At 35.5% G+C, this 27,858-nt stretch overlaps 1 protein-coding gene across 2 annotated transcripts; it reads right to left on the bottom strand.

Moving 5' to 3' along the window:
- Positions 1 to 4,105: 4,105 nt before the first annotated feature.
- On the bottom strand, positions 4,106 to 22,559 carry RAB3IP (RAB3A interacting protein). Of its 2 annotated transcripts, XM_078076277.1 has the most exons (9): positions 22,469 to 22,559; positions 16,145 to 16,222; positions 15,307 to 15,510; positions 12,409 to 12,537; positions 11,037 to 11,149; positions 7,034 to 7,133; positions 6,875 to 6,944; positions 6,377 to 6,466; positions 4,106 to 4,466 (listed from the first exon to the last, which is right to left on the bottom strand). In XM_078076277.1, the coding sequence occupies exons 2-8, from the start codon at positions 16,208 to 16,210 to the stop codon at positions 6,423 to 6,425; spliced, it is 726 nt and encodes a 241-aa protein (XP_077932403.1). In that variant the 5' UTR covers positions 16,211 to 16,222; positions 22,469 to 22,559; the 3' UTR covers positions 4,106 to 4,466; positions 6,377 to 6,422. The 2 variants fall into 2 exon arrangements, with proteins under 2 accessions (XP_077932403.1, XP_077932402.1); XM_078076276.1 differs by lacking the exon at positions 6,377 to 6,466.
- Between the last annotated feature and the right edge of the window lie 5,299 nt (positions 22,560 to 27,858).

Here is a 27,858-nt window from a genome sequence, read left to right as displayed (position 1 = left end):
CTCTCCCCAGATCTGGCACATCTTTGGTTAGATTACTACGTACTTCAGAATTCTTTTTGCAATTGTTTGGTGTCTTTTTAAAAATCTTATTTTCTAACGGTGGCTGTATACAAAAAGTACAATTCACAAATGTATATTGATCCTGTATTTAGCCACCTTACTAAACTCTCCAATTATGTCTAATAATTTGATGGAAGACTTTATTTTCTATGTAGACAATCATACCATGAGTTTTTTTTCCTTCCCAATCACTGTATCTTTATTTTCCTCATCTTGCTGCACTAACATTTACAGTACAATTTTGAACACGAGTACAGTAATCATCTTTGTTCCATTGTTGATTTTAAAGAAAATGCTTCTAACATTTCCCACCTTAGGATGGTGTTTACTATAAGATTTTTAAAGATATCCTTCATCAAGCTGAAAAGATTACTAAATTTTTTCTGCATCTATTGATCAGATGGTTTTTCACTTTTATTCTGTAAATGTCAATTAGATTTATGCATTTTCTAATATACCATTTAAAAAAATTTTTAAGTACTCTACACCCACTGTGGGGCTCAAACTCATGACCCTGAGGTCAAGCAAGAATCGCATGCTCTACTGAATGGGCCAGCAAGATGCCCCTCTATTATACCATTTTTGCATTCCTGGGATAAATGCCACTTGGTTATGGTGTTACATTGTTTGCTTTTGCATATCTACTCATGACAAAATGGACCTATAATCTTCCTTTCTTGTATTAACGGTCCCAATCTGGTTTTGCTATCAAGGTTATATTGGTTTTTGATGTATGAAACATAGTAGTTCTATTCTCCAGAAGAATACATATAAGATTAGAATAACACATTCTTTAAAGTTTGTTAAAGTACTCTACACCTAGAGTTTTATTTGTGAGAAGATTTTTAACTACTCCTCTCCTTGAATAGTAATAGTACTGCTCAGGCTTCTGATTTCTTTTTAATCAAAATATAACATTTTCTAGGAATTTTGCCCCTTTGCTTAAATTTTCAAACATATTGGGATGTTGTTCTTAATATTCATGTTTAATATCTGTAGTATCTACACTGACATACCCCTTTTCACTCCTGGTATGGGTTATTTGTATATTTTTTCTCCATGATAAAATTGACAGAAATTTTTGTCTACTTTGTTCATCTTTTCAGTCAACATACAACTTTGTTGATCCTCTATTGCATCCTTGTTTTCTATTTCTGTTATCTCTTCCTTTTATTTTGTCCTTCTGTAACTTGAACACTTAGCTCATTTAAAAAATATGATTTAAAGCTGTGTATAATACCCAGTGCTCATCACATCACATGACCTCCTTAATGCCTATCACCTAATTATGCACCTGATAAATTATTGAACACTACATCTGAAACTAATGATGTACTATATGTTGGTTAATTGAATTTAAATAAGACTTAAAGCTACAAAATTTCCCTTGAAGCACTTGCGCTTTTTTTTTTAATTGAAGTATAGGTGACATATGAATGTACAACACAGTAATTCGACAATTCCATATATTAAGTATAGTCACTGTCACCAAAGTTATAATATTGACTATATTCTCTATGCTGTACTTTTCATCCCTGTGACTAATAAGTGAAGTTTGTACCTCATAATCCCCCTCACCTATTTTGTCTGATGCCCACTCCCCTCCTAGCAACCACCAGTTTATTCTCTGTATTTCAGTCTGTTTCTGTTCATTGGTTTTTTGATTCCACATTTAAGTGAAATCATATGGTATTTGTCTTTCTCAGATTTATTTCACTTAGCATAATACCTGCTAGCTCCAACCATGTTGTTGCAAGTGGCAAGATTTCATTCTTTTTGATGGCTGAGTAATATTCCTGTGTGTGTGCGCGTGCACACACATGCCACATCTTATCCATTCATCCATTGATGGACACTTGGGCTGCTTCCATAATTTGGGTATTGTAAAATAATGCGGCAATAAACACAGAGGTGTAGGAGTGCATATATCTTTTTGAAGTAGCGTTTTCATTTATTTTGGGTAAATACCTGGTAGAGAAATTATTCTATTTTTCATAGTGGCTGCACCAATTTACATCCCCACCAAGAGTACATGAGGGTTCCCTTTCTCTACATCCTCATCAATACTTATAATTTTTGTCTTTTTGATACTAGCCATTCTGACTGGTGTAAAGTACCATTTCATTGTGGTTTTGCTTTCTATTTGCCTGATGATTAGTGATTTGAGCATCTTTTCATGTGCCTGTTGACCATCTCTATGTCTTCTTTGAAAAAAATGTCTATTCAGGACCTCTGCCCATTTTTTTTTTTTTAAAGATTTTATTTATTTATTTGAGAGAGAGAATGAGAGACAGAGAGCATGAGAGGGAGGAGGGTCAGAGGGAGAAGCAGACTCCCTGCCGAGCAGGGAGCCCGATGCGGGACTCGATCCCGGGACTCCAGGATCATGACCTGAGCCGAAGGCAGTCGCTTAACCAACTGAGCCACCCAGGCGCCCCCCTCTGCCCATTTTTAATGAGATTAGTTTTTTAATATTGAGTAGTAGGAGTTCTTATATATTTCACATTTGGTATTATTAGTCAGCCCTAGTATTTTTAAATTTTTTCAATTATTACTGTTATTAATTTTCTTACTAAGTCTTCTTGGTGAACTCAATTTTTAGCCTTAGATAGCACCCATCTCTATCGCTAATAATGCTTTTGTTTTAATGTCTGTTTTGTCAGATAATAGTGTATGTAACTACACTAGCTTTCTTTTGGTATTTTCCTATCTTTTTTCCAGGCTTTTATTTCAAACTTTCCATGTCCTTATGCTTTGTGTATAAATATATCATCTCCATATCACACTATTCATTTCTCTACATGGGTCTTTTTTTCTTTGGTCCTTCACATTTAATTGGTATCTCTCTCTCCTATCTAACAAGACTGGAACTTTAATTACCCTTACAATCTCTGGTGTCCTCCCACTGCCACTGTGTTGATATTGTAGAGAATTTTAATTCTAGATTGTTATATACTTTATTTTTTTTAGCCTTACCTTTCATTTATTCTTTTAAAGTCATCAACAAACTCCATAAGTATCTCTTTTCTTTCCCCCAAATCTCTTGTAGCATCTCTTGGATTTGTTTCTCTTCATACTTAGGTACTTTCTCCAGAAGTGTTTTTAATTTGCATCTTTGTGTGGAAAATTTTCTGAAGTTTTCAAAGTCTGAAAACATGTTTATTATGCCCTCACATTTGAATAATTATTTATCAGGACATAAAATTCTAGTTTCAAAGTTCTTTTCATGTTCAATTTCAAATTCCTGAGCTGGGCCTGGTAGTGATGGTTTCTACCACACCATACCATTCTCAAATATCCTTTTGTCTGTAGACTCCCACCCATCCTGGTGACTGAATCTTCTACAGGAAAGATTGACCAAATCTTTGAGGATAGAAATGAAAACAATGCCATCTTCAGAAAACTAGGTCTCTCATACAATGCTGCTGTAAAAATAAATTTGTTCAACTTCTGTAGAGGACAGTTTGGCAAAGCAGATCAAATATTTTAAGATACACATACCCTGACCTAACAATTTTACTTCTAGGCAAGTCTACATGAAGTAAACAACCCAACAATGTGCAAAGAAGTACACATAAGGATATTCATCACAACATTATAGGAAAAAAAATTAAGCTAATTTCCAAACAAATTATATTAACATCCTATAATAAAAACAATGTAGTGATTAAAGACATGTAGAAAAAATATTTAAGAAGAAAGTCTACTTTTTGTTTCAGAAATATGCATATGTATGTAGAAAATATCTGAAAGCTGGAAGGCTCTTCAGAAATACTAACAGTAGCATTCTCTAGATGGAGAGATTAAGTGCTTTCTGATTTCTTCTTTTTGCCTTCTTTAAATAAAATCCTTCTTTGAAGCCCAATCTACAAAACAGACAAAAATAGAGCCATTCTTGCAGGGGGACAGAGCTGATCCTGTCCGCTTAGCCTTCTTCCTTCCCTCTCAAAGGCTGCTGTGCAGTTTGAAAACTACAATTCAATACATTCAGCTTACCCTACATGCCATGTCAGAGCTAGAAGAGAAAGCAAAAACATATTCAATCTAACATTGACGTATTTTATTTATTTAGCTTTTTTTTTTTTGCAACTCTAAATTACAATCACTAGTACACCTATAATTCTTTATAGTGTGTTCAACTAAAGAGTAAGCAGACACAGCAGAGGTCAATTTAAAAGAAATCACAGTACTTCTTAGTGTAATCTGCAAAAGAGGGAAAAAGTCTTGGGCCCACTCCTTGGAAATAAATATCAAGTAACCATAAAAATATTCAGCCATTTTCCAGGTATTCAGGGAGGTTCAAGCATGGTCCCAGGCAGAGCATCAGAGTTCCTCTTTGAAATATCCCAGCTTTGCCAATGACATCTCTTTTCTCAACTGCATAACTTCCCAAAACATCTGATCAACTATACAAATAGAAAAGGAGACACGTAAATCATAAAATATCATTTTAATTATTTTTTAGCTGTTTCACTGAAAATTTAACATTAGCTGAAATGCCAACTGGGCATTTCCTAACGTCATACCTAATGCCTCACCATTTTACTGCTAATTCACAGAAATTTTTTCAGGTATTTGTGAGCATCCCAGTTTTATCAATAAATGAACAATATTCACCTATTTGTTAGATGCATCCATGACCACTTTAGCCCAGCAGCATCTGCTTCAGTGCCCTGAGTAAATGGCAATCGTGTTGCCGTTTTAAGTAATTACACTCAATCCTCAATTATTCTAACTTAGGGATCTTCTTGCTTTAGTTTGCTACATCTTGGCCATTCCACTGTTTATTAACACCAACACAGAGTAAAACAGGAAAAAATGGAAAACAAAAGACAGTCCAGGGAACTCAGTAACATTCTTTTTGAGAAATAACCGAGAAAATGGTTTTGTATATGGCTCAAATTAGAAATAAAAATAAATGTAGAGGCTGATCTGTAAATTCAATTATCTCTACTTTGGCAAGCCCTCCCTGTAAGTGGAAAAAAGTTGGCTTTATATTTCAGATAAAAAGTCTTCCTCTGACATATCATCAGATTAGAGATTGATTTAGATCAGCGGTTTTCAACCAGTGGAGATTTTGTTTCCTCAAGGGTACATCTGACAAAATGTCTGGATACATTTTTCATTACTGGCATCTACTGAGTAAAGCTCAGCAATGGTGTTAAACATCCAACAATGTACAAGATAGCACCCCCCCAACCGTCCCCGACAAAGTTTATCCAGCTCAAAATGTTAATAGTACCAAGCTTGAGAAACACTGCTTTAGATTTAGCTGCCCTAAATCCTTTTTGGCACAAGGCACGGATAATACACATATTTTAAAATTAGTAATATTTATCTGCTACAAACCCACACATTATATGAAATGTACTAAGTACCATGAAGTGGAAGAGTGACAGAAACCAGAGAAGAGGCCACTTTTATCACCATCATCCCCACTACTACTCATGACAGTTCCTCCCTATTTTCATAAAGGAAATTATCTTTCATCTTCCCTACAAAAACTTATTTTAACAAGGAGAAAAAACACACTTGACAATTTAACTTAACATAAATCATCTGTTCTGTAGCTTAAATCCTATTTATTATCCATCAACAGGTATTCAAAAATATTTCAATTTTATTAAAGTCATAAAAAGTATTGTACACTTTAAAGACTACTTTATGCTACTCAGCCTTTTCAAATTCAACATTAATGAGAGGTTTCACCCTCATTCTTTTAGGCATTAAAATCTAATTATATGGGATTCTAAATAAATATGACTCTTCTCAACATACCAGACCTGTGAAATGCTAAATTAAGTTTTTATCAGCATGACTAACCTTTCCACAGAATTAAGATTCACTGGTTTGTTTACATGGCAGAAGATAGCAGGCTCCTTCTAGCTTTTAAATATAAAAATACTTTCAGTCCCTAAAAAAATATGAATAGGGGGGCGCCTGGGTGGCTCAGTTGGTTAAGCGACTGCCTTCGGCTCAGGTCATGATCCTGGAGTCCCGGGATCGAGTCCCGCATCGGGCTCCCTGCTCGGCAGGGAGTCTGCTTCTCCCTCTGACCCTCCCCCCTCTCATGTGCTCTCTCTCTCAAATAAAAAAATATGAATAGGAAATGTCCTACAACTTCAAATACAAAATGGGTATGGACTTATCCCTAGCTTAGTATCTGCTATTTGTTTTAAAACAATCACATGTACTCAAGAAACACTGCTTTGGAGTTGTTGGGCCGTATTCATTCTCATGCCTGGCATTTAAGACATTTGGCTACAGAATCATCAGTAAACATGAAAGACTGTATTAAAAATATTCAAACACTTGCATGAGGTTGGCTCTCTTGGATATATCATCTATATGTTTCAGCTGATTCAGAATATAGTAATCTTTATTCCATTCCAAACTATCCTCATGACTGCTTTATTAATTCACATGTGAAAGTACAAAATACAGAAAAAATTATTGTTAGAGCAATAAAATAAATCTGACCATGTCTAGAGCTTACTCATTTTTATTTCTTAGGAGCAATTTCAATAAGCTTTTTACTCCCCTAACTTTTGCCATGTGGTTTATCCATATACCTCCCTTAAGAGTTATATCTGATTCTGCTTAAAACTCGTATCAGAGTAAAATGAGGCAGTTTTAAGGGTTAAATACATTTTAAAAGACATTAGTTCCCAAATACTCCACACATTTTATTAGAACTATGAGAGATTCAATATGAATGTACCAATAATAAAGTTTATTTGAGCAATACTACTGTGTTCTATATTTTTTGCTGAAGGTTTATGTAAATATTTTGTAACCAATGAAGAACACTCACCATCCTGCTGTTTCACGAGCCCCTGCTGAATATATCGAATGTATGTAAAAAAGTTACATACAGAGGTGATCTAGGCCGAAAGGGAAAAAAAGTCATAAACAGTCAAACTTCTCATATCAAAGTGAGTTTTGTTCATATCAAAGTGGTTCAGTTACTTACCCTATATCTGCAAAAAGGAGAAATATAATAATAGTTGCTTGAGTCCCCTAATTTAATTCTGTGTTTACAGGACTTACTCTGGCCAGTTAGAGCACATTTTCTGTAAAACAATGACAAAATTTTAGTTTTTTAAAATTGAAAGGGGTGCCTGGGTGGCTCAGTCGTTAAGCATCTTTGGCTCAGGTCATGGTCCCAGGGTCCTGGGATCCAGCCCCACATGGGGCTCCTTGCTCAGCGGGAAGCCTGCTTCTCCCTCTCCCACTACCCGCTGTGCTTGTGTTCCCTCTCTCGCTGTGTCTCTCTCTGCCAAATAAATAAATAAGATCTTAAAAAATAAATAAATAAATTGAAAGCATTCTGCTCCTACCTTCTGTAGAAGTTTCATACTCACTAAGACAACAAATATTTGAGACCTAGTACATACCAGGCACTATTCTAGATGCCCACAGGCCTGAGAAATACAAAGGAATAAGCCACCTTACAAAAATACTGACTCTCAATAATTATATAAGGGGTGCACTATATTCAGACATACCATCCTTTCTATTTGCACACTACTACAGACTCTCAGACTTGGTATGATGGCTTTCTGGTTGGAATGAGGCTATTAGTCTCTAAAGGGCAGAGACTGTATCTAATTCAACTTTAACTGCCAGGCACTGAGCAGGTGCCTGGTACACACCAGACATTCAACGACTGTTGGTTAAGTGATGAGCCACCTGTCACTCTACTGCTCAATATAGTGATGCTGGCTTATCTATCAGGGCAGACTGTGAAGCAGCCCAGCTATTACCCTCCTAAGCTAGGACCATGGCTTAACACAACTACCACTCCCTATCAAGCCAAAATGAGTACAGCTGTAACTAAAATAAAGTGGCCAACAGCATTTTAAATAACATTATAGGGGGTGCCCTGGGTGGCTCAGTCATTAAGCGTCTGCCTTCGGCTCAGGTCATGATCCCAGGGTCCTGGGATCGAGTCCCGCATTAGGCTCCCTGCTCAGTGTGGAGTCTGCTTCTCCCTCTGCCTGCCGCTCCCCCTGCTTGTGCGCTCTCTCTGTCAAATAATTAAATAAAATCTTAAAAAATAAATAAATAACATTATAAATTACAAAGAAAAATATGTTACATGAACATTAAATTTCAGCTATACTTAAAAGAAATGATACAAATGTGCCTCTATATTAAGAAAACAAATGGAGACTGTGTATTTAAAATAGGATCATTTTGGGGGCGCCTGGGTGTCTCAGTCGGTTAATCGTCTGACTCTTGGTTTCAGCTCAGTTCACAATCCCAGGGTGGTGAGATTGAGCCCCATGTCAAGCTCCATGCTCAGTGTGTAGTCTGCTTGAGATTCTCTTCTCTCTTCCTCCTTCTCCCTCCCCCCAGCTCACACGCTCTCTCATTCTGTCTCTAAAATAAATAAAATCTTAAAAAAAGAAACTTTATAAATAGGATAATTTTGGAGATGGCCATTCCGACCACAAAAGAATTCTCGTATTTTCAAAGAAAGTTTGCTTCATTGTTCCTTTCTTAGAAAATTCCTTTAATGATCTATAAAAATATTTTTAAAACACTAACTACTAGCTTAGGAAGGATAGAAGATCAAGAAATTAAAAAATGGCACAAGTGTTGGAAGTCCTTGGAACTTCCAAAAGTATAATTTACACAAGAAGGAAAAGTAAGCATTTAACTGATAAAAATCAATGTATACACTACTCTTCTGGAAACAGACATATACATGTCTGTCTAGTATTCTAATTTTGAAAGGGCTTTGCTAAAGTCGTATTAAGCATCAACTTCTGAAATAATGAAAGTGTTTCTTACCTCATTTCTAAAGCCAACTTTGAACTGTCACTGCCAACACATTCTTATTTAAGCTAAGGTTCAATGTCAAGTCTTCTGATCTCCAAGGCCAGAGTTTTGTTAACATGCTACACTTCCTCAGTACCTCTTAGCAGCTCTAGTCCCCAGATTTTAAACCCTTACCTGGCATTTTCACTTAGTGATGTCAACATGTCTAAATCCAGACCCGCCGTCTTCTTCCCCAAACCAGAGCCCTTCCCACTAAGTTCCGAAATGTCACACCATTCTTCCAGTCGGCCATCTTTAACTCCTTTCCTTTTACCATCCCCACCTGAATCTCTTCCTCTCCAAAGTTCTCTTCAGATTTGTCACATCTTTCCTTCCATACACTTACCATCCTCTGAACACACAGTTTCTTGTTTCCAGGCCTTCAGTCATATGTACTCTTCTTTACCCAAATTCCACTCCTGCTTCAAAAACTCAGATCAGATTTTCCTCCCTCTGAGAACACCCCTGATCACCACCCACGGGATGGGTCTTGGCTTCCTCAAAGTTCCTACAGCATGTGCCATTTACGTTATGATTATCTTCCCCACCTAGTCCATGAGAGCCTTGGCCAGGGCCGAACTTCACATTTCAGAGAAGAGAATATCTTCCTGAAGTTTCTCCAACATGTACTCCAAACACCTTGGCATCTAACCCCATTCCTACAAGCACGATATCCCTAAACTACCTAAACTGTTCCCTAAACCTAATCTATATGATTATTTTACTAAAATACTATATAAATCCACTAACTGATATCCTCATTTGTCATCATTTGATATTTGCACATGTTATATATAATGCAAGTAGAAATTTAAAATTCTATAATAAAAACTGCTATATGCTATATTTAAAATAAGGTATACATAGACCTTAAAAGCACAAAAACTGTTATCACTGATGATCAGGATAAAAATATTCGGGAGCTTGTGGAAAGAGTAGAATTTAAAGATTTTATTTATTTGACAGAGACAGTGAGAGAGGGAACACAAGCAGGGGGAGTGGAGAGGGAGAAGAAAACTTCCTGCTGAGCAGGGAGCCCGATGTGGGGCTCAATCCCAGGACCCTGGGATCATGACCTGAGCTGAAGGCAGACGTTTAACTGACTGAGCCACCCAGGTGCCCCCAAAGGAGCAGAATTTAGAAATGTAAATCCCTTCCCCTAGATTCAGAGGCCACTGTGCCACAGTCACGGCACAGAGGGAGTGTGGTGGATGTTTGGCTCAGAGAGCAAACATGTGACCAGGTACTCCCCACAGACAACTACCTGAACACTAACACTGTGTGATCAGGAAGAACCACGTGACTCCTACAACAGGCTTTCACACAGACCTATTAGTTCATCTCAATCAGCCCTGTTCTCTTCTGCCTTCACTGTGACCCAGACAGGAGTCAATTCCTGCTTTCTAGGAGCTTTCTCAGACTTTCCGGTCCCCTATACGGATCTAGTTCTTAACACCAACTAAGCAGCTTCCTCCAACTCTTTCCAACACTTCGCAAACAGCTTTGCCAAAGGTTCTAGAAACCACTGGTTTCAGTCTTTCCTCCTCCTAGGACTGAAGAGTAAAAAGCCTGCCCTGCTATGAAATATGGGAGTCTTACCTCTGAAGGTTTATAACTGCCAAGTATCTGTCATGTATGAAAGATAGAACTGGTTATTTACCAAAGTGAGAATCCTTTATATGATAGTATGAAAGGGGAGGATTACAGAAGTCTTTCTGGCACCGTGTTTTCATGCTTGATAAGACCTGGTCTAATTCACTATCTTCCCAAACTATTTTTAGTGGCAACCCTCAGGAACAAATATTTTACACCAAAACCTATATGTGTATGTATAACAAACAAAAATTCTGCTTATGACCCACTAAACTGATTTTATGAATTGAATGAGTCACAACATATGGTCTAAAAAAATGTTTCTAATACCTGGTCCAAAATATGTGTATATTTTTGTAATTAAAAGGGCTCTCCTTTGATGATAAATTTGAAATGCTATTATCTCACACTGAGGATTTGTCTTTAGGCTGCACAAACTAAATAGAAAGCTAACAAGAAATTTAATCACATTTAAAACTAGAAAAACTAAATATTTACAACATATAAAATTTTTTAAAACTCAGTGTCTTCCACAAGACATGGTTCTGAAAACGTACTTTGGTCCTCCACATTCGACTGCAGAAGCTTTCACAAATCGAACAGGTTGTAATCCCACCGGTTCAATGCTTAGAGTATTGTTTTCCACAGCCTCCAGAACAGCTGAAGCCAACTTCAAAAAAACAAAAAGTATCAGATACTACGCTGGCATAAGAATCTTAAAATTGCATTCTACAGTAAACTGGATTTTAAAAAATTCTTCTTTCCCCAAACTCCACTAGTTTGGTCCTAGGCCAATGAAAAAGAAATTACATAATCTTGGTTTGAATTCTTTTATAATTCAAATATCGTTATGAAAGGCAATTCAGTTATAGCTAAGTAACTTTTCTCATTATCTAGAAGAGGATTGAAGGCATTAATTCCAATCTGTCCATCTCTTACCCACAATTAACATCCATTATTAATGCCACTTCAAAATGAATACCCTAATGCTTTTGCTAAATTTATACATATTTTTAAATACTAGTCATTCATAACACAGCAATATATACAATTACAGCTATATATTTTCTAAACTTGTATTTACGTGCACAAGAGTGACCTACAAAAGAACTAGCTGGATTATCAAATATTAAATGCCCAGATGGAGATGGTAGCAACTGGTAAACGATAGATGAAACTGGCAAATTTCTTCAGTCTGGCAAGACTACTAATCCGGAAATGGACTACCCAAAAACAGACACAGAGCCACAATGAATAACATGTACCTATCAAAAGTGTCTTACTGTCCATTTTAACTTCTCCTTACAAGTAATGTTAAAATTAAATCCTCTAAAGACTTAACATAAGACTCTTAGGATTACATTTCTTAAACAATGATTGACAGGATATTTATAGACAAACCTTCTACATGTAAGAACAAATTAAAATTATGACGTTACATTTGTATAGTACCTTGTATTTTTTTAAAAGTTTTTGTATGCACTTAATTCACTTCATTTCATCCTCTTAACAACGCTGTGACATAAGCAAGGAAGACATTTTTTATCCGTTTTAAAGATGAAGAAATTAAATAGAATTTTTTGTCACGTACAGATAAACCCAATAAACGCCTTGGAGTATACAGAACTTCCCTTACACTGAACCTCAGACTGAGAATCAAGAAATAAGCCCAACCCCCGATTCACATTTACTACTTCACTCTGGTGCAACACATACTTCACTGGGAATGAGCCTCTGCTCAAGTTAAGCAAAGATGTTCAGTAACTGAATGCCAAGAAATGATTGTGATCTTTGTTTGGAATGGAGAAAATGATAAAACATGACATGTTATTATAACTTATTCATGTAAGAGAAAATATGTAACATGATTTAGCAAAAGGTACAGGAACAACTTTAATGCATTACTATTAAAATTTTAAAAAAAATTACCTCACTTTTTGAGAATGTTAAACATGGAAAGATATCTTCCTGATAAATTTTGTCTAAGAAAGGACACGATCTATCCATTGTAGGATCATCCTTCCAAGATCTGAATTCATTATACAGAGATAAGTCAGCCTGACAAACAAACCAAAAGAAAACACAAAATAATCTTTTTAAAGATACAAACATAAAATCACTTTATAAAACCAAAACCTAATATAAACATTACTGAAAAAGAAATCTTCATTTAAAATAATGAACTGAACCATTCCTGATGAGTTAGAATACATGGTACCAACTTTCTTTTTTAAAAAAATCCAAACCCCAAATGACTGACTAGCTCTTTTCAATGGATCTACTATGGTGTCCAATGATGCTACCTTGATCCCCACCCACCCCCCAAAAATGTTAGAGCTCCTCTTAAGACACATGTGTACACTGCTCTGAATATAAAACAAGTGATGAGAAGTCTTTCCTGAAAATAATCAAAAAGTAATTTGGAGCCAAGTTAATTAAATAAAGTGTCTGAATAAATGGAGACTAAATTGTGAAACCCAGTTTGGGTCAAAAATGACAATAATTGTTCTGCTATTACCTGAGGGCATTTTCAAAAGAACTCTGAAAATGTTTACTTATAAGCAGCAAGACTAAAAGCAGCATATATATAATCTCCTAAATTGGCTATCTTAAAACAGAACATTTATTAAGATATATTTTGGCACAGCGACTGTCTGAATGACCAACAATAATCCAGGCTGGCACCCATCTTCCTAGTCACTCTTCCAGTTGTCCCTCTTTTCCCCACCTCCCTTTAATAAATTTTCCCCAAGTATTCTTCCCTCCAGATGCCCTCTTCTCAGCTCGATCCTACCTGTCACAGAGAGCCACACCTGCCCCCGGCTGCCCACTCACGGCAGTGCCCCTCATCCTCCTGCAGCCCTAAGCCACTCTCATCCAGAAGAGCTGGGCACACCATAAACGACACACTGACCACAGCTATGGCCTTTAGGAGAGCCTAACCTCACATGCAGGTGATTTACATGATGGTAATAAAAGGCTGAGTGTATCTGAGCTTTCCTACAGACCTTCTTTTTATATAATGGCAACTTCAGTGTGAATTTTTTTCATCCCAATCCATAAAATTTTTTGAGTCAAAACTAAAGGCAAAAGATTTAAAAAAACAGCAGACAAATAATACTTACATTTCCAAATTCATTTTCTTTGTAAAGTTTACCCTTCCATGGACATAAACCCCAAAGCAGGTAAGTGGTACTCTATGAAAAGACTCTAGTTCAAAGGCAGTCATTTAAACTATTAAGAGCTGACCCTGCACCAGGAACTGGCAAGGGCTCCACAGACACTTAATCCTCACAGCCGTGCAAGACAGACACTATGATCTTCATTTTTTTAGATAAGAAAACTAGGGCTTAGAGAGGTAAGTAACTTGCCCGAGGTTACAGATCAAGACACCTGTGAAAGTTCAAATTTGTGTCTAAGTGACTCGATCGCAAAGCCTTGCATAATGCGCGTGTGTGTACTTGCACAGACGTGTTTTAAGTGCTTTCAGAAGCTACGCTGCAAATGTCGTTTCTGACTGCCTGTCACATTTTCTACAGAAACAAGGACATGGTTCACTTTCTTTCCAACTGTTTTACCTTTTTCTAAGGCTTACACAGGTCAACCTTATGTGTTTCCTTTGTCTAATAAAACTTTTTGATAAGTTTTCATAAAACATTAGAATACAGGATATATCTGAAAAGCAGAAGTTATCATTCTGAAGTTGCTTGCTGCCTATTCATATTTCATGAGACCTCATAAATTAAAAACAAAACTTTAAAATGTCCCATGAGAAAACATTTACATTTTGTTAGTGTAAACAACAGAAAACAAGGCATATAATCATACACACTGAGAAACTGCAGCAAAATACAAGTTGTACCAAGCAATTAAAAATGCTAATTAAATTCAAAGAAATTAAAGTTATGACTAAAAAAAGTTTCTGAAATATTTAACCAACATGGATTTTAGATTCTGTCACATTCAGATTTGGCCACGTATTCAACTTCTCTCTCACTAGCACCTTTTTCATTAATAAGTAAACAAAATCCAATTCAATTAAAGTAAGTAATGATCTCGGTTATTCAATTTAATAAAGTCCTGGCTTCCACACAAAAACTTAACCAAATGAGCAGATTCAGCTTCTTAAAGATCAATGATGAACCTGAATACAACAATGTAAAATACAGCTTTCAGGAAAAAAAGGGGGAAGGGCTGCTCCATGATCAATCCCCTTGGAAATGCTTTCTCATAGTATGCAATGATAAAATGAAAAAATATTTTATAATTATACAATTTTTACTAAAAACAGCTCAAAATATCTCCACAGTATCTGTTACCTTCACAACATATCTTTTAAAATGATAAGGCTACCATTAGTTCTATTTTTTGTTGCTTAATTATCTGAATTAACTCAAGACCCTCTTACTGATATAAAACTCTACCTCCCCCAGAGTTTAAGTAAAAGCAATGTACTGTTCAAGAAAATCACCTTATTTTCACACATTTCTTATATTCATAGTTAGAGTATCTTACCAATAAATTTTGACTAGCCAGATCATTAAAGCCACCCACTATCCTTTATACAACACATGACAGTTTGCTCCCTTAATGAAATATCAAGGTTGAGAAACTTACCAAGTTTCCAGCAGGTAACTCCAGGTCAGCCAAGTAGAGAATGGAACTGAAGATTCCCTGAAAGCAGCCAGCTCTAGATAAAGCCTCCCCCATCTTAATATTGCATATTTTGTACTAAAAATTTTGCTGGCAAAAATCACAACTGACACCTCAGTGATGAGAATTAATAAGTATCAACAGAGTCAGAGGGGACAGTCCTTGACGAGTTACCTCTTTGCAGTCTTTTACAATTGGCTGTATCACACTGAGGTCCTGATGACCACCACTCATAGCACTGCTTGTACTTTTATTTCTCGTATGCCCCTTTTTAAAAGGTGTCCTTCCACCTGGCAGAGGCTCTTGTGTAGGTGATGTTGGAGAACTGGACAAGACAAGTGTCTTCAATGCAGCTACTTCAGCTTGAAGGACATCGATCTTGAAAAGAAATCAACATAGTTCCATCTACTAATTATGTTTTATGACAGATGCAGCTAAATGCTAGCAATCTAATCAAAACACTGTCCTTTCAAAGATGATATGTAAGCTTAATTTGTATTTGCTGTGGAGTAATAAAAAGAAAGTGAAACCAAGTTGTTTAATGTTTCTATATGGCTTAAATTTGGAGACTATTCATGATGTGGAATGAAATTTTTAAAATTATCAAAATGTCTAACATATAATTCATGTGAATGTTCAAAATCTTCAAAATATAAATAGCTTATGAATAGTTGTGGTTCATTCCTAAAATAAAAAAATCTAGGAACAGTTTGGTGGGTTTTTTTTCCAGCGACTTAAAAAATATTAACTTTAAAATATAACCCTTTTGATAATACATGTGATTCACAAGACTTAAAATCCTTTGGTTCTAATATAAATGAGCACCGACTGTTCACTATTAGTTGTATCTGTGTGGTAGCTGTTTTCTATTTATAGTTTCCTGTAGTTTCCAAATCTTCTAAAATAAGCCCTAGTTTACAACAGGAACAAAATCTAATAAATGTTTAAGTATCCTTAAAACAGTAATCACTGATTTTACATTTTTTTTACTATTAAAGCAGCAAAAACTTACTTTTCCTTGTGCTTCCTTTAGCTGTTTCTCTGCGGCTGCCTGCTTGACATTTGCTTCTCTCACCATCTTATGAGCTTCCTGAAAAAGTTGAAATCTCAAATTTTGGAAACAAAGTATTTAGCCTTTGTTTTCAAAAATCTTTCAACAAATGTCTATGACTACAGCAAAATTATACTACCAAAATTTAACCTGAAAATAAATATTCAATGTCAACTCTTGAAATAGCAATTGTCATCTGATAGGTAAACTGGTAGGAATTAGGAATAGGTACTTTCTTTTAGTACTAATACCACTGACGTAGCCAAGTTGAGTTCAATTATCCTGATCAATGTTTATGTAAAGACTATGAATGTGATGAAGGAAAACAAATATCCCACATGTCAAACCCAACTTCTCTGTAGTGAGGTTTCTGTTATTTGGCCACAATATATATATTCATATTATTAGTCATAGTAAAGACACACAGAAGGGACAAGTAAAAATATTAACACATCAATAATGTTGCAGTTTATAGCAATGACAGCTGTGAAGCCTTAGAGCTTCCAATAAAAACATTCACAAAATGATATTAAGTGACAATTCTATGCAGAACAATCTAAAAAGGAAAATCAGAGATTAACCTTTAATAAGGTCTTATTTTTTCAGTACCATAAATATGAAACTCTAGGTATTTAATTCCTTTTTTTCTTATATTTATTCATCAAAATTTACTCATGACATCTCTTTGTGAGGTACTATTCCAGGTGTTGATAATATACTGGGAAAAAAAAACAAGGTCCCTGTCTCTTAAGGAGCTTACATTCAGTTTACATTCTAATAATCAAATAATATAACCAACTAAGAATTCTGGGTTTTACTGTAAGTGCAATATGAAACCTTATGATCTTTTAAGGAAGAAAGTCACTGATCTTACTTATATTTTTAAAAAATTACTCTGCTGTATGGAATAGTCCCATAAAAGATTAAGGCTGGACTGGAACCATATACAGGGTGCTTGAGATAATCCCCTGGGATTTAAGAACACGTATGTTAGAACTTCAATTTACAGTTTACGAGAGGGAAGAGAAGGAGGGACGGAGGGAGGAAGGAAAGGAAGAAAGGAAGGAAGGAAGCAGGGAGGGAGGGAGAGAGGTTGGCTGGCTGGCTGGAAGGAAGGAAATCAGCTTCAAAGACATTAACATGTTTCACAATGGCACTTTACTAAGTCTGTCAACTGTTCAGTAGAAGAGTAAACATTCTCCACATCAGAGTCCGACAGCGGCACTCCCATTTGCTTTTACAGTAGTAATGAACTGCGGCTTGTTTATATGCCCATGAACATGAATTTACAGACCACATTAGCTTAAATAAGAGATGCTTTACTACCAATGCTTTATAATGAGATGAGATTAAGTGTGAAAATCTTCCATGCACAATTATGCTGGTTATCTTGTATCAAAGTCCTTAAGAGCTGCCAATTTAATGAGGTTTTCTTTTTAAAATAACAAATGTTTCAGATTTGCTGAATTTTTCTCTGATGACAAGTGGGTGTCAACAGATCACTATTTGGCAGATATTTTCTATTTTTATAAACATATCTAATCTGACACTTCAGGATAAGTGACATTTTAACTATAAATGCAAAAGTAACTCATGCTAAGGAGAGATTATTTGTTTAAATGTTTGGAAATGGACTCTGCTTTCCTTAATAGTGGACTGTGCAACTTGGACCAAACCTCCCATAGAGAATAACTAGAGAAGCTGAACAAAATTTTTTTAAATGTGTCTGACAGTAATAGAGAGCTAACAAAATAGTGAAGAACTAGGGGACCAATATCTAGGAGAAGATGTAAACCCAGATAAGAGAGCTGGAATTTGGGGTGACTTTTCCTCTAGAGGTATGAGGGACACAGTGAAGAGGTGTAACCTACGTGTAACTGGAGTTCAAGAGGAGAGAAGAGAGCGCTAGAAATGAGGCAGAAGCAGTAACTGAAAAGATAACGCACAGGATTTTGCAAACTGACAAAAGACATTAAGTAGTAGATTCCAAAAAAGTGAAAATTTTCCATCACTCTGTTATTCTAAAGGTGAAGATGATACAAGTATCGTCTATACCAGGAGTCAGCAAACTTCTTCTGTGCAGGGTCCGCCAAGTACGCAGTTGGGGCTTTAGGAGCTAAGCGATCTCTGTTGAAGTGTGGAAGCAGCCAGAGACAACACATTAACGGTGACTGTGGCCATTTCAATAAACATTTATCAGCACTGAAATCTGAATTCCAGTTTTCATGTCACAAAGTACTCTTCGTTTTTTCCCCTAACCACTTAAAAATGCAAAAACCTATCTTAGCTCAGAAGGCTGCACAGAAGTAGGCACAGCTAGTTCTGCCCTGTAGGTTGTAGTTTGCAGACCTCTGATATAAACATTCATGTCTATTCACTTACAGACTTTGAAAATGGAATTTTCTTCCTATCTGGTTAGCAGGGATTCAAACGAAGGTGTTTTTCTTCTTTCTTTCTTTAAAATAATGTTTAAACTCAACATCTTCTCATTAATTTGCAAAGACAATTTGTTGGTATGAGAGAAGACATATTCACTACAGAATATTCTGGAGAAACCTTCACATAACCAGCAATGGAAATGAAAATTCAGTATAATGGTTTCATACAGGGAAAGATGTACTTCTTCCATTTGGATCCATATATTTGTAAGTTATCAGCCGCATTACATCTGATTTAAAAGAAGGAATTTAGACCAGAACTTCATCTGAATCATAAATTGTTAAAACAAGATTTTCGAAAACAAGGTAACATGATCAAACATACTCCTCTCGCTAAATATATACACACACACACAATATATTCTAGTGAGAATAAAATATATTTGTGCTATAATAAAAAACTTAGTATTACTGACTTGCTTTTTAAAACTATTGTTTTATAATTTATGTAACACATTATTAGTGTGTATATATAATTTATAAGTATATATGCTTTTAAAACAGTGCCTACCACATAGGTAACCCTCAATAAATATTACTTATTTTCATCATAATAAAGGTATATGCTCAAATTTTTCTTTTACAGATTGAGTACATGATGTCAACAAAAGCTGGGCATCTATTGGTCTAGGTAAGAAATAATGATGGCGTGTAAAATGCCGTTAGCAATATCACAGTAAAAAGGCAGGTGGATTTGCCTTACATTCGGGAGGTACTGCCACAAGGTTCTCCTCGTGAATGTGGGATAAAGGAGAGGCCTCAATGAGGACTCCTTTTCTGCAGCCCGAGACAAACGGAAGTACCACTTATGATCTTCATAGTACTTAAAGCAAGGATCAGGGCTATGAATTTGAATCCCAGCATTGCTCCTTAACCTTTCATGCCTCACTGTCTTCACAGATAAATGACAGTAATTTGCTCTATATGCCTCACAACATTATGAAGAGAAAACTCGGCATATCATAGACATTTACTAAAACTGGCTGACAAAATGTAAAAGAAAAAAATGTTAAGGCTACCTATCTTTTCCTTTTCCATGTCAAATGAAACTACTTTGTAAAGCATTCTTTCACCTGACTTCATTTTTATATTATCTCAAAATCTGAGACACTAGGTGGGAATATATATATATATACACACACACACATACATATATATAATTTTAGAGTTCTTGTATATGATAATTTTAAGACCCAACTTTGCTACAAAATGTAATTATATTCAAGATTATTCATACACAACAAACTCCTAATTTGAATTTACATGTTAAGTTTACCAAAGCTGTGCACATTGTGTTTATTCGAAATAATCTTTAATTCTTAAAAAACTATATATACATATACCTAAAATACAAGCAAAAAATCTTTTCATAAGACAATGGGAAACTGAGATCATGAACACACAAAAGACCACAGAAAAACTTCTAGCATCTTTTTACAAAATTCATAAATAACTGGTCTGAATACAATTTTCTTCATTACTGAAATCATCTTTTGTCAGTGTAACTTCTTTCCCAGAAAGTATATATAGTGTCAACGCTATTAGCCATTGTCAGGTCAGGGATAGATCAAGGGCCCAAAATCTTTTTTTTTTTTTAGATATACCTTTTCACTTATTGCAAAAACTGCATTTCTGGTCCTTCACATTCTGCTATGGAGAGGGATAAATTTCCTCCCATTTGTTTTCTTCCTACTTCATCTAACAGAATATACGCGGCAAGTGCAGACAAGAGGAACTAAGTAGGGCTAAAATTATGGGCAGGCAAGTGAGAAGCTTAATATATTTGCTTTCTTATCTAGCATCCATATATCATTATAAAATTCTCTTCTGGCCAGACAATACTGGAAGAAAAAGTCTAAGGTTTCTGTCTACCCCTTCTACAAACAAAAATGTAGTTAGTCGTATAGCTCTTGTCCTCTAGTCTTTGATGACTAGCTAACAAAAAATAATAATAAATCAGTTTTTAAATGTTCATGAAAGAAAATGACCCCCCTAAAAAGAAAGAGGACAGGGCAAAGGGGCGTGGAGCAGAGGGGGCATGGAAAACCCACATCTGAAGAAACCCACATGTAACGTGTTAACAGTGTTATTTGTAATGATAGAAATGGTGGAATATGCAGTTGGTGGGTTATGACTCTCATGACAATGACCAGGTAAGTCAACATGAAAACATGTTATTTGAAGAAAAAAATACAAAATGTATTAGAATTACAATTATGTAAGAAAATATGCATACCTCTAAAACTGAAATAGATGTATAAATAAAAATAACAAAAGGGGAAGAAAATTTTCTAAAATCTTTTACTACACTCAAACTTTTAAAAACAAGTTTTTAGAGGAAAAAAAATTAGTATTATCATCTTTTTAAGATTTTATTTTTTTTAAATAATCTCTACACCCAACATGGGGCTCAATTTACGACCCTGAGATCAAGAGTCACATGCTCTACTGAATGAACCAGCAGGCTCCCCAAAAAGAAATTATTGACAATTGATAATGGCATTAGTCATTCCAGTAACACATCAACTGTTTTGACAAGGAACCGTTTTTTGTTTTGTTTTGTTTTTTCAAGTAAGCTCTATGCCCAGCATGGGGCTCAAATTCATGACCCCAGGATCAAGAGTCACATGTTCTACCAACTGAGCCAGCCAGGTGCCCCTGAATAAGGCACTTTTAAAGGCTCGAGTCTTAACCCAAGAAGGGCATTCTATGACAGTGGTTCTTAATCAAATTAAGTACCATCCTCTCCCTCTCTCCCAGGTTTACAACTTATAAAAGCTTTCAAAATGATCAAGGAATATGACTAGCATTTTGGGGCCAAAGCCAAGTATGATGGTTAATTTTATGTGTCAACCTGATGAGGTCACTGGATGCCCAGGTATTTGGTCAAACATTATTCTGGGTATTTCAATGAAGGTGTTTCTGGATGAGATTAACATTTGAATTGGTATGTTAACTAAGGCAGATTGTTCTCCATAATGTGGCTGGGCCACATCCAATTGAATGACAGCCTAAACAGAACAAAAAGGCTGATCCCCTTGGAGTAGGAGAGAATTTTCCTGCCTTCACACTCCAAGTGAAACATCAGCCCTTGTTGGGTCTCAAGCCTGTCGGCCTAGGGACTAGAACTGCACTATCAGTTCTCCAGTTGTCAGGCCTACGGACTTGGTCTAGAACTACACCATCAGCTCTCCTGGGTCTCCGCTGCTAACTCACCCTGCACATCTTGGGAATAGTCAGCCTCCATAATCACCTGTGCTCATTCCTTATTATCAGGCTCTTTCTATATACTGTGTATGTATATATACACATTTTATTGGTTCTATTTCTCTGGAGAATCCTGACTATAACATCAGCAATACAAAATGACAGTGTCAATGGCACCCCTCACGAGAAACACTGCTCGAGCTGGGCAGAAATTGTGGTCCTGTTGGCAGGCTGGAGATAAACAGGTGGACCTTCTAACAAGTAGATGTGCCTTCTAACAATCCTCAAACCATCATCTCTCAGATAGCTACCTCAAGGGCTTGCTATCTTTGTTGTGGAGTCATATTATAAGATTACCCTAAAGCAGCCCCTAAATACTTGATAAAAACAAAATTAAAATTTACCTCCTTTCTTTCCACATAGGCATTTTTTAAACAACCTAATACTGGTAGCCCACAGGGTCTTTTCCTTTTCCCATCATTTTAAGACTCTACATTTCTTAAAGATTTAATTTTTCTTAGATGACTTAGAAATTATGTGTGAAGCTAAGCATATCTTTTCCAAGATTCCCTCAAAAAACAATTCTATCAATATATAAAAATCAAGATGTTGCTCTTGGCCAAGACGTAAAGAGACCAACCTCAAACAGACTAGCTGTGAGTTCCTCCAATTCCTGTCCAAGTTGATCTCGTACTTTAGAAAGCCTTTCACACTCTTCATCTTTTAACTTCAGTTCCTATGAGAAATTGATCATTTTATTTTGAATTTCCATAGTTTGAAGTTAGATTCAGCAGACTATATAATCTTTACTAATAAAATTACAAAATATTAATACTGTCCCCTCCTGCGATGTTCACACTGAAAATGTTTATTTAGCACTTGCTATGTGGAAGACAATCAGGCAAATCTAAAATTATAAATAATTCTAACTCATATATTAAATTTTCATGTTTCTTCCATGAGACATCCAAAGATTAAGTATGATTATATATTACATGTGAAAATAAACAATTAAATGACTTCATTCTTTTTTCCCTCTTCTCTGAACATACTTGTTTCCATCAAGCAAGGAATTTAATTGCATTTATCCATTTCAATAAAAACTCAGTGGGTTTTTTTCATATTTACTTTAAAATTTGTTCACTTATAGATAACTTTATGTACCATATGGCAATTAGTCTAAAATTTCCTTTAGGAGACTATACCCATTTAGTACTGCAACCAGAGGCAAATTATACATATTTGCACTTTAAGAAAAATGTTAACGATAAAATCATACCCTCATTTATACATGACTTCTCAAAAGGTATCAAGTAGATGTTTAAAAAAATCCTTTAAGATGTGAATAATATGCAATTTTGTATGTTCCCCTAAATTAATCTTCCAAATTTTGGGATTAAAAAATCCAAGCTTCCTATATATTGGTCACAATTACATTAATAAAATAATGGGTTAGTTGTATTGTAATTGTGGTAGCAGCATAGTTTTTGAATCCCCCAAAGTCAACTCCTGAAAACCAAATATACCAACTGAAATATCAGAAGAACCCAAAGACCACATCGTCAACAACACTACATAAGGGAATCCCCACAAATCTTAGACTACGAGAGAACGTGGCTACACTGCCAAGACAGCAGGATCAGCAACTACGCGGAAGGGACAGCATGAAGCAGAAGGGACTACAGAGGTATCCTATGAAGCCTCAAAACCCAAAAATCATTACATTTACCCCAAAGGAGAGGACTTGACCAAACTATCCTGGATAATACTACAATGGTTGATACATGTCATAATACACTTGTCAAACTGTGCAAATGGTTGATACATGTCATAATACACCGTGTCAAAGCTGTGCAAACTGTGGAAACTGGGAGAACAAATATGAGAACAAATGGAGAAAAAGGAAAAGGGTTCCACAGGCTCCAAGCTGCAGGTGGAGTATGAAACCCTACTTGCAGTCCTGAAGCAGCAAACAGTACGGTAAAGCCCTCAATTCTCAGAAACTGCAGAGCATCCAGCAAGGAGACCCTTCCAGGACACAGCCCACCCCAAGGGAAAAACTCATGGAATCCGAAACCAAACTGCATGGCAGGAATAATGGAGACTGACAGAGAGAAGGCTCAGACATCAAAGGAGAAAGAGGGTGGCAAGGTTGCAAAGCAAACAGATCACAGAAGGTAGTATAAAAGTATTTTTCTTCTATTTCTAGAAATATCATTTCTAGACATAATGTTAAACCTGTAAAGTTTGCAGAGACACTGGGCTAGAGGAGAAAACCTTCTTGAAAAAAGTTTACCTCCAAGAGACAGAAGTGGCTACACAGATACACCAATAACAATGGAAGGGAAAGCTCTTGAACATAAAATTGAGAAAGCTATCTTGGTTTATCCTACTCCTTCACAGGAGCCTCCTCCTAATAGTCCAGGGAAATCCAATCCATTTAAACATGGAAAGCCAACACAAATATGTGAAGCTACCATAATAAAAAAGTTAAAGGCAAAGCCAAGTCACCTTTATAAGGTAAAGACAATCAGATTGGTATTAAGTGTCGATAGCATCTTATGCTAGAAAACAACAGAATAACATTTTGAAGATACTCAAAAAAATGGGAAATGAGGATTTTATATCCAGCCAAAGTGTCCTTCAAGCCCAAGGCCAGAGACAAAGAATTATAAACCTGTAAAACTTTAGAGAATATCTCTTGTATAAGCATGACTCAGGGATCCAGTAAAGAACAGAGATTCACATAATCCAGAAGAAGCTGTCGAAGCTTTAACACTAAGGACTGGGGGTGAGAAGCAAATATATTTCACTGTAGAACTACAACTAAAAGATGGGCATATCAAGGGAATGAAAAGACAAGCCAGAGACTGGAGAAAATACTTGCAAAAGATGTATCTGATAAAAGACTGTTATAAAAAAATATACAAATTCTTAAAACTCAACAGTAAGAAAACAAACAACCTGACTGAAAGATGGGCAAAAGATCTGAACAGACGCTTCAACAAAGAAGATATAGGGAAGGCAAATATGCATATGAAAAGATATTCCATATTATATGTCATCAGAGAAATGCAAATTAAAAACAATGATACACACTGATTAGAATGGCCAAAATCCAGAACACTGACAATACCAAATGCTGACAAGAATGGGAAGCAATAGGCACTCTCATACATTGCTACTGGGAATGCAAAACGGCATAGCTATTTTAAAAGACAGTTTGGCCATTTTTTAATCAAACTAAACAGACTCTTACCATACGATCCAGCAATCGCACTTCTTAGTATTTACCCAAAGGAGCTGAAAACTTATGTCTACACAAAAACCTGCATACAGATGTTTATACATTCATAATGCTAAAACTTGGAAATAACTAAAATGTCCTTCAGCAGGTGAATGAACAAACTCTGGTACATCCAGATAATGGATTATTTTGCATTAAAAGGAAATAAGCTACCAAGTCATGAAAAGACATGGACGAAAATAAATGCATATTATTAAATAAAAGAATCCAATCTAAAAAGTCTACATTCTGTATGAGTCCAACTATATGACATTCTGGAGAAAGTAAAACTATGGAGACCATAAAAAGATCAATGGTTGTTAGCATTTAATGGGTGGGGAGGAATAAATGGAGTATAGAGGATTTTTAGGGCAGTGAAACTATCCTGGATAATACTACAATGGTTGATACATGTCATAATACACTTGTCAAAAACCAATAGAACATACAACAAAGGGAACCCTAATATAAACTCTGGACTCTGGAGGATAATGATACGCCAATCTAGGGTCATCAATTATAATAAATGTACAATTCATAATGTTGAGGGGCTGTGCAAATGTGGGGACAGAGTGAATGGAAACTCTGTACCACCCTCTCGATTTTACTGTGAACTTAAAACTGCTCTAAAAAATAAAGTCTATTTTTTAATACGGATAAAGCTGACAAAACAGTTATTTAAATGTTATAAGCTTTAGAAATATAAAAATAACACATACAAAATATAAGAGAAAGATGAAATCAAATTCACAAATTTCTTAAATATTAATGGGAGGTAAAGGGCTATAACTTGAGATGCACAACTCAAGTAGTATAAACCTAAATATATCTAAGAGCATAGAGATTAACACTGAGATAATAGTCTGACTAAAATCAAATGATATAAGAGAAAAACTGTAACTAGATAAGTTTAGTATTGCTTATGGTAGGGCACAAAGGCAATACCTAAAGAAAGGCTAAGATAGATAGATAGATAAATAGATAGATAGATAAATAGATAGATAGATAGATAAACTTTGATTAAAGAAAGGTAACAACTAGAATGGAAATCAAACCTTCCAAAATACCAAAAAGGAAGAGGACACAAAGAAAACAGAACACATAGGAAAAGGTTTGTATACACACACAGTAGACATCTGAAAGCTATGTGACAGAAACAAATGTAGCATGTTTATCAATAAATGTGCATAGATGTAACTCACCTAATTAAAAAGAAAATAATTTTCAGATTGGCTTAAAAAAGCAAAATCCATCTCTATGTTCTAGATAAGAAACATACCTAAAACAAAGTGATTCAGACAGATTAAAAATAAAAGAATGGACAGAAATATACTAAAAAATATAATACAAATAAAAATAAAATAGGAATCTGAATCTTGATATCAGACTAGACAGAATACAGGGCAAAAATCATTGAAAACAAAATACTTCATAATGCTTAAGACCACAATGCAAAATGAAAACTTTAAAATACTGCCACATACAAAAACACAAAGGTAGTCCTAAACAAACAGAAGAAGGACATACCATGTTCTTGAGTAGAAAGACATCATAAAGATGCCAATTCTCCCTGAGTTAATTTATAAATCTATAACTGCATAAACTTAATGCCAGGTTCTTTCAAACTCTAAAATTGCACTATTTTATAATTACATATGGAAACTAAGTCAATTCATTCAACATTTCCTGCTAGGTGGTCACTATGGTAATCCTCAAGCTACAAAACCAAGTAAGATACTGCTCCCTGAGAAATCCGCACAATCAGTTAGAGCAATACATATATCATTCATGAAGGCAAAATTCTTGAATAGCTCCCTATCATCTATCAAAGTGGTATAAGCCTCACCCTAAATACTAAAAGCCCTCGACAACATGTGCTCAATTTCCCTTTTCAGAGTTTTCTAGGAGAAATCCATACTCTAAATACTCTAGATCCATACTCTAAAGCTAGAATTTAAACTGATCTGATTCACTGGTTTCACTCCCCAGTCTGAGCCCATCTGTCTGGTCTAATCTCTTCCCCATCAATATATGACTACTTTCTCTCTATGCTTTGAGATCTATCCTCAATCTACCTCTAAGAAGTCGAAATTGTATTTCATGTGAATATTTTTTTTAGAATCTGTACTTTTCATGATCAGAATCTTATATTGTAATATAGTTATTGAAAATTCATTCCTCCAACAAACATTATTTTTGTGTTGATAGAATGTTAATTTTTCTCTTAGCACCAGGCATTCATCTAGGTGCTGGAGACACAAAAAAGGAGTGAGACCCAGTTAATGATTTTTGCAAACAGCTTGTTGAGGGCAGCAAATCTTTAAACAGATTCACAAGGCAATTTGATAAGGGCTACAGAAGTGATGTATAAACACCAGAAAAAGTAGGAGTTTACCAAATGTAGAGGAAGGAATGAAAGAGTAGGTTTTATGATGAGAAGGGATGTACACCACAAAAAGATAATGCCAGAAAATTAGGTTTACGGCCCATCCTAAAAAGCACTGGCTTGGAAATCAGGTCCTCCTTTAAAGACAAGGGGAGATTATCTCAAAGGCCATGGGAAGTCACTGAAGGATTTTAAACAGGATAGCAACAATCAGATTTGCAATTCAAAATTGTTACTCTGAAGTATAGTGAGGTTGCTGAGGTTTAAAATTAAAAAAAAAAAAAAAGACTAGAGAAAAGAAAGACAGTTCACTGATTACTGCTGTATTTTAGGCAACAGATATAAATTTAGAGCGATT

This window comes from Halichoerus grypus, chromosome 6, assembly GCF_964656455.1.
Source record: "Halichoerus grypus chromosome 6, mHalGry1.hap1.1, whole genome shotgun sequence".
Taxonomy (NCBI): domain Eukaryota; kingdom Metazoa; phylum Chordata; class Mammalia; order Carnivora; family Phocidae; genus Halichoerus; species Halichoerus grypus.
This window is presented reverse-complemented; position numbering and strand designations above follow the sequence as displayed.

Bases quoted from the DNA above. Each gene is read 5' to 3' on its own strand.
- RAB3IP (XM_078076276.1), bottom strand. From the start codon at position 16,210: ATGGTGAGAGAAGCAAATGTCAAGCAGGCAGCCGCAGAGAAACAGCTA. The intron at 11,150-12,408 runs GTAATTTTTTTT...GTTTTTTTGAAG, and splicing joins TAACATTCTCAAAAAGTGAG to TTGGCTTCAGCTGTTCTGGA. The intron at 6,945-7,033 runs GTAAGTAACTGA...CTTTCGGCCTAG, and splicing joins CTCCTTTTTGCAGATATAGG to ATCACCTCTGTATGTAACTT.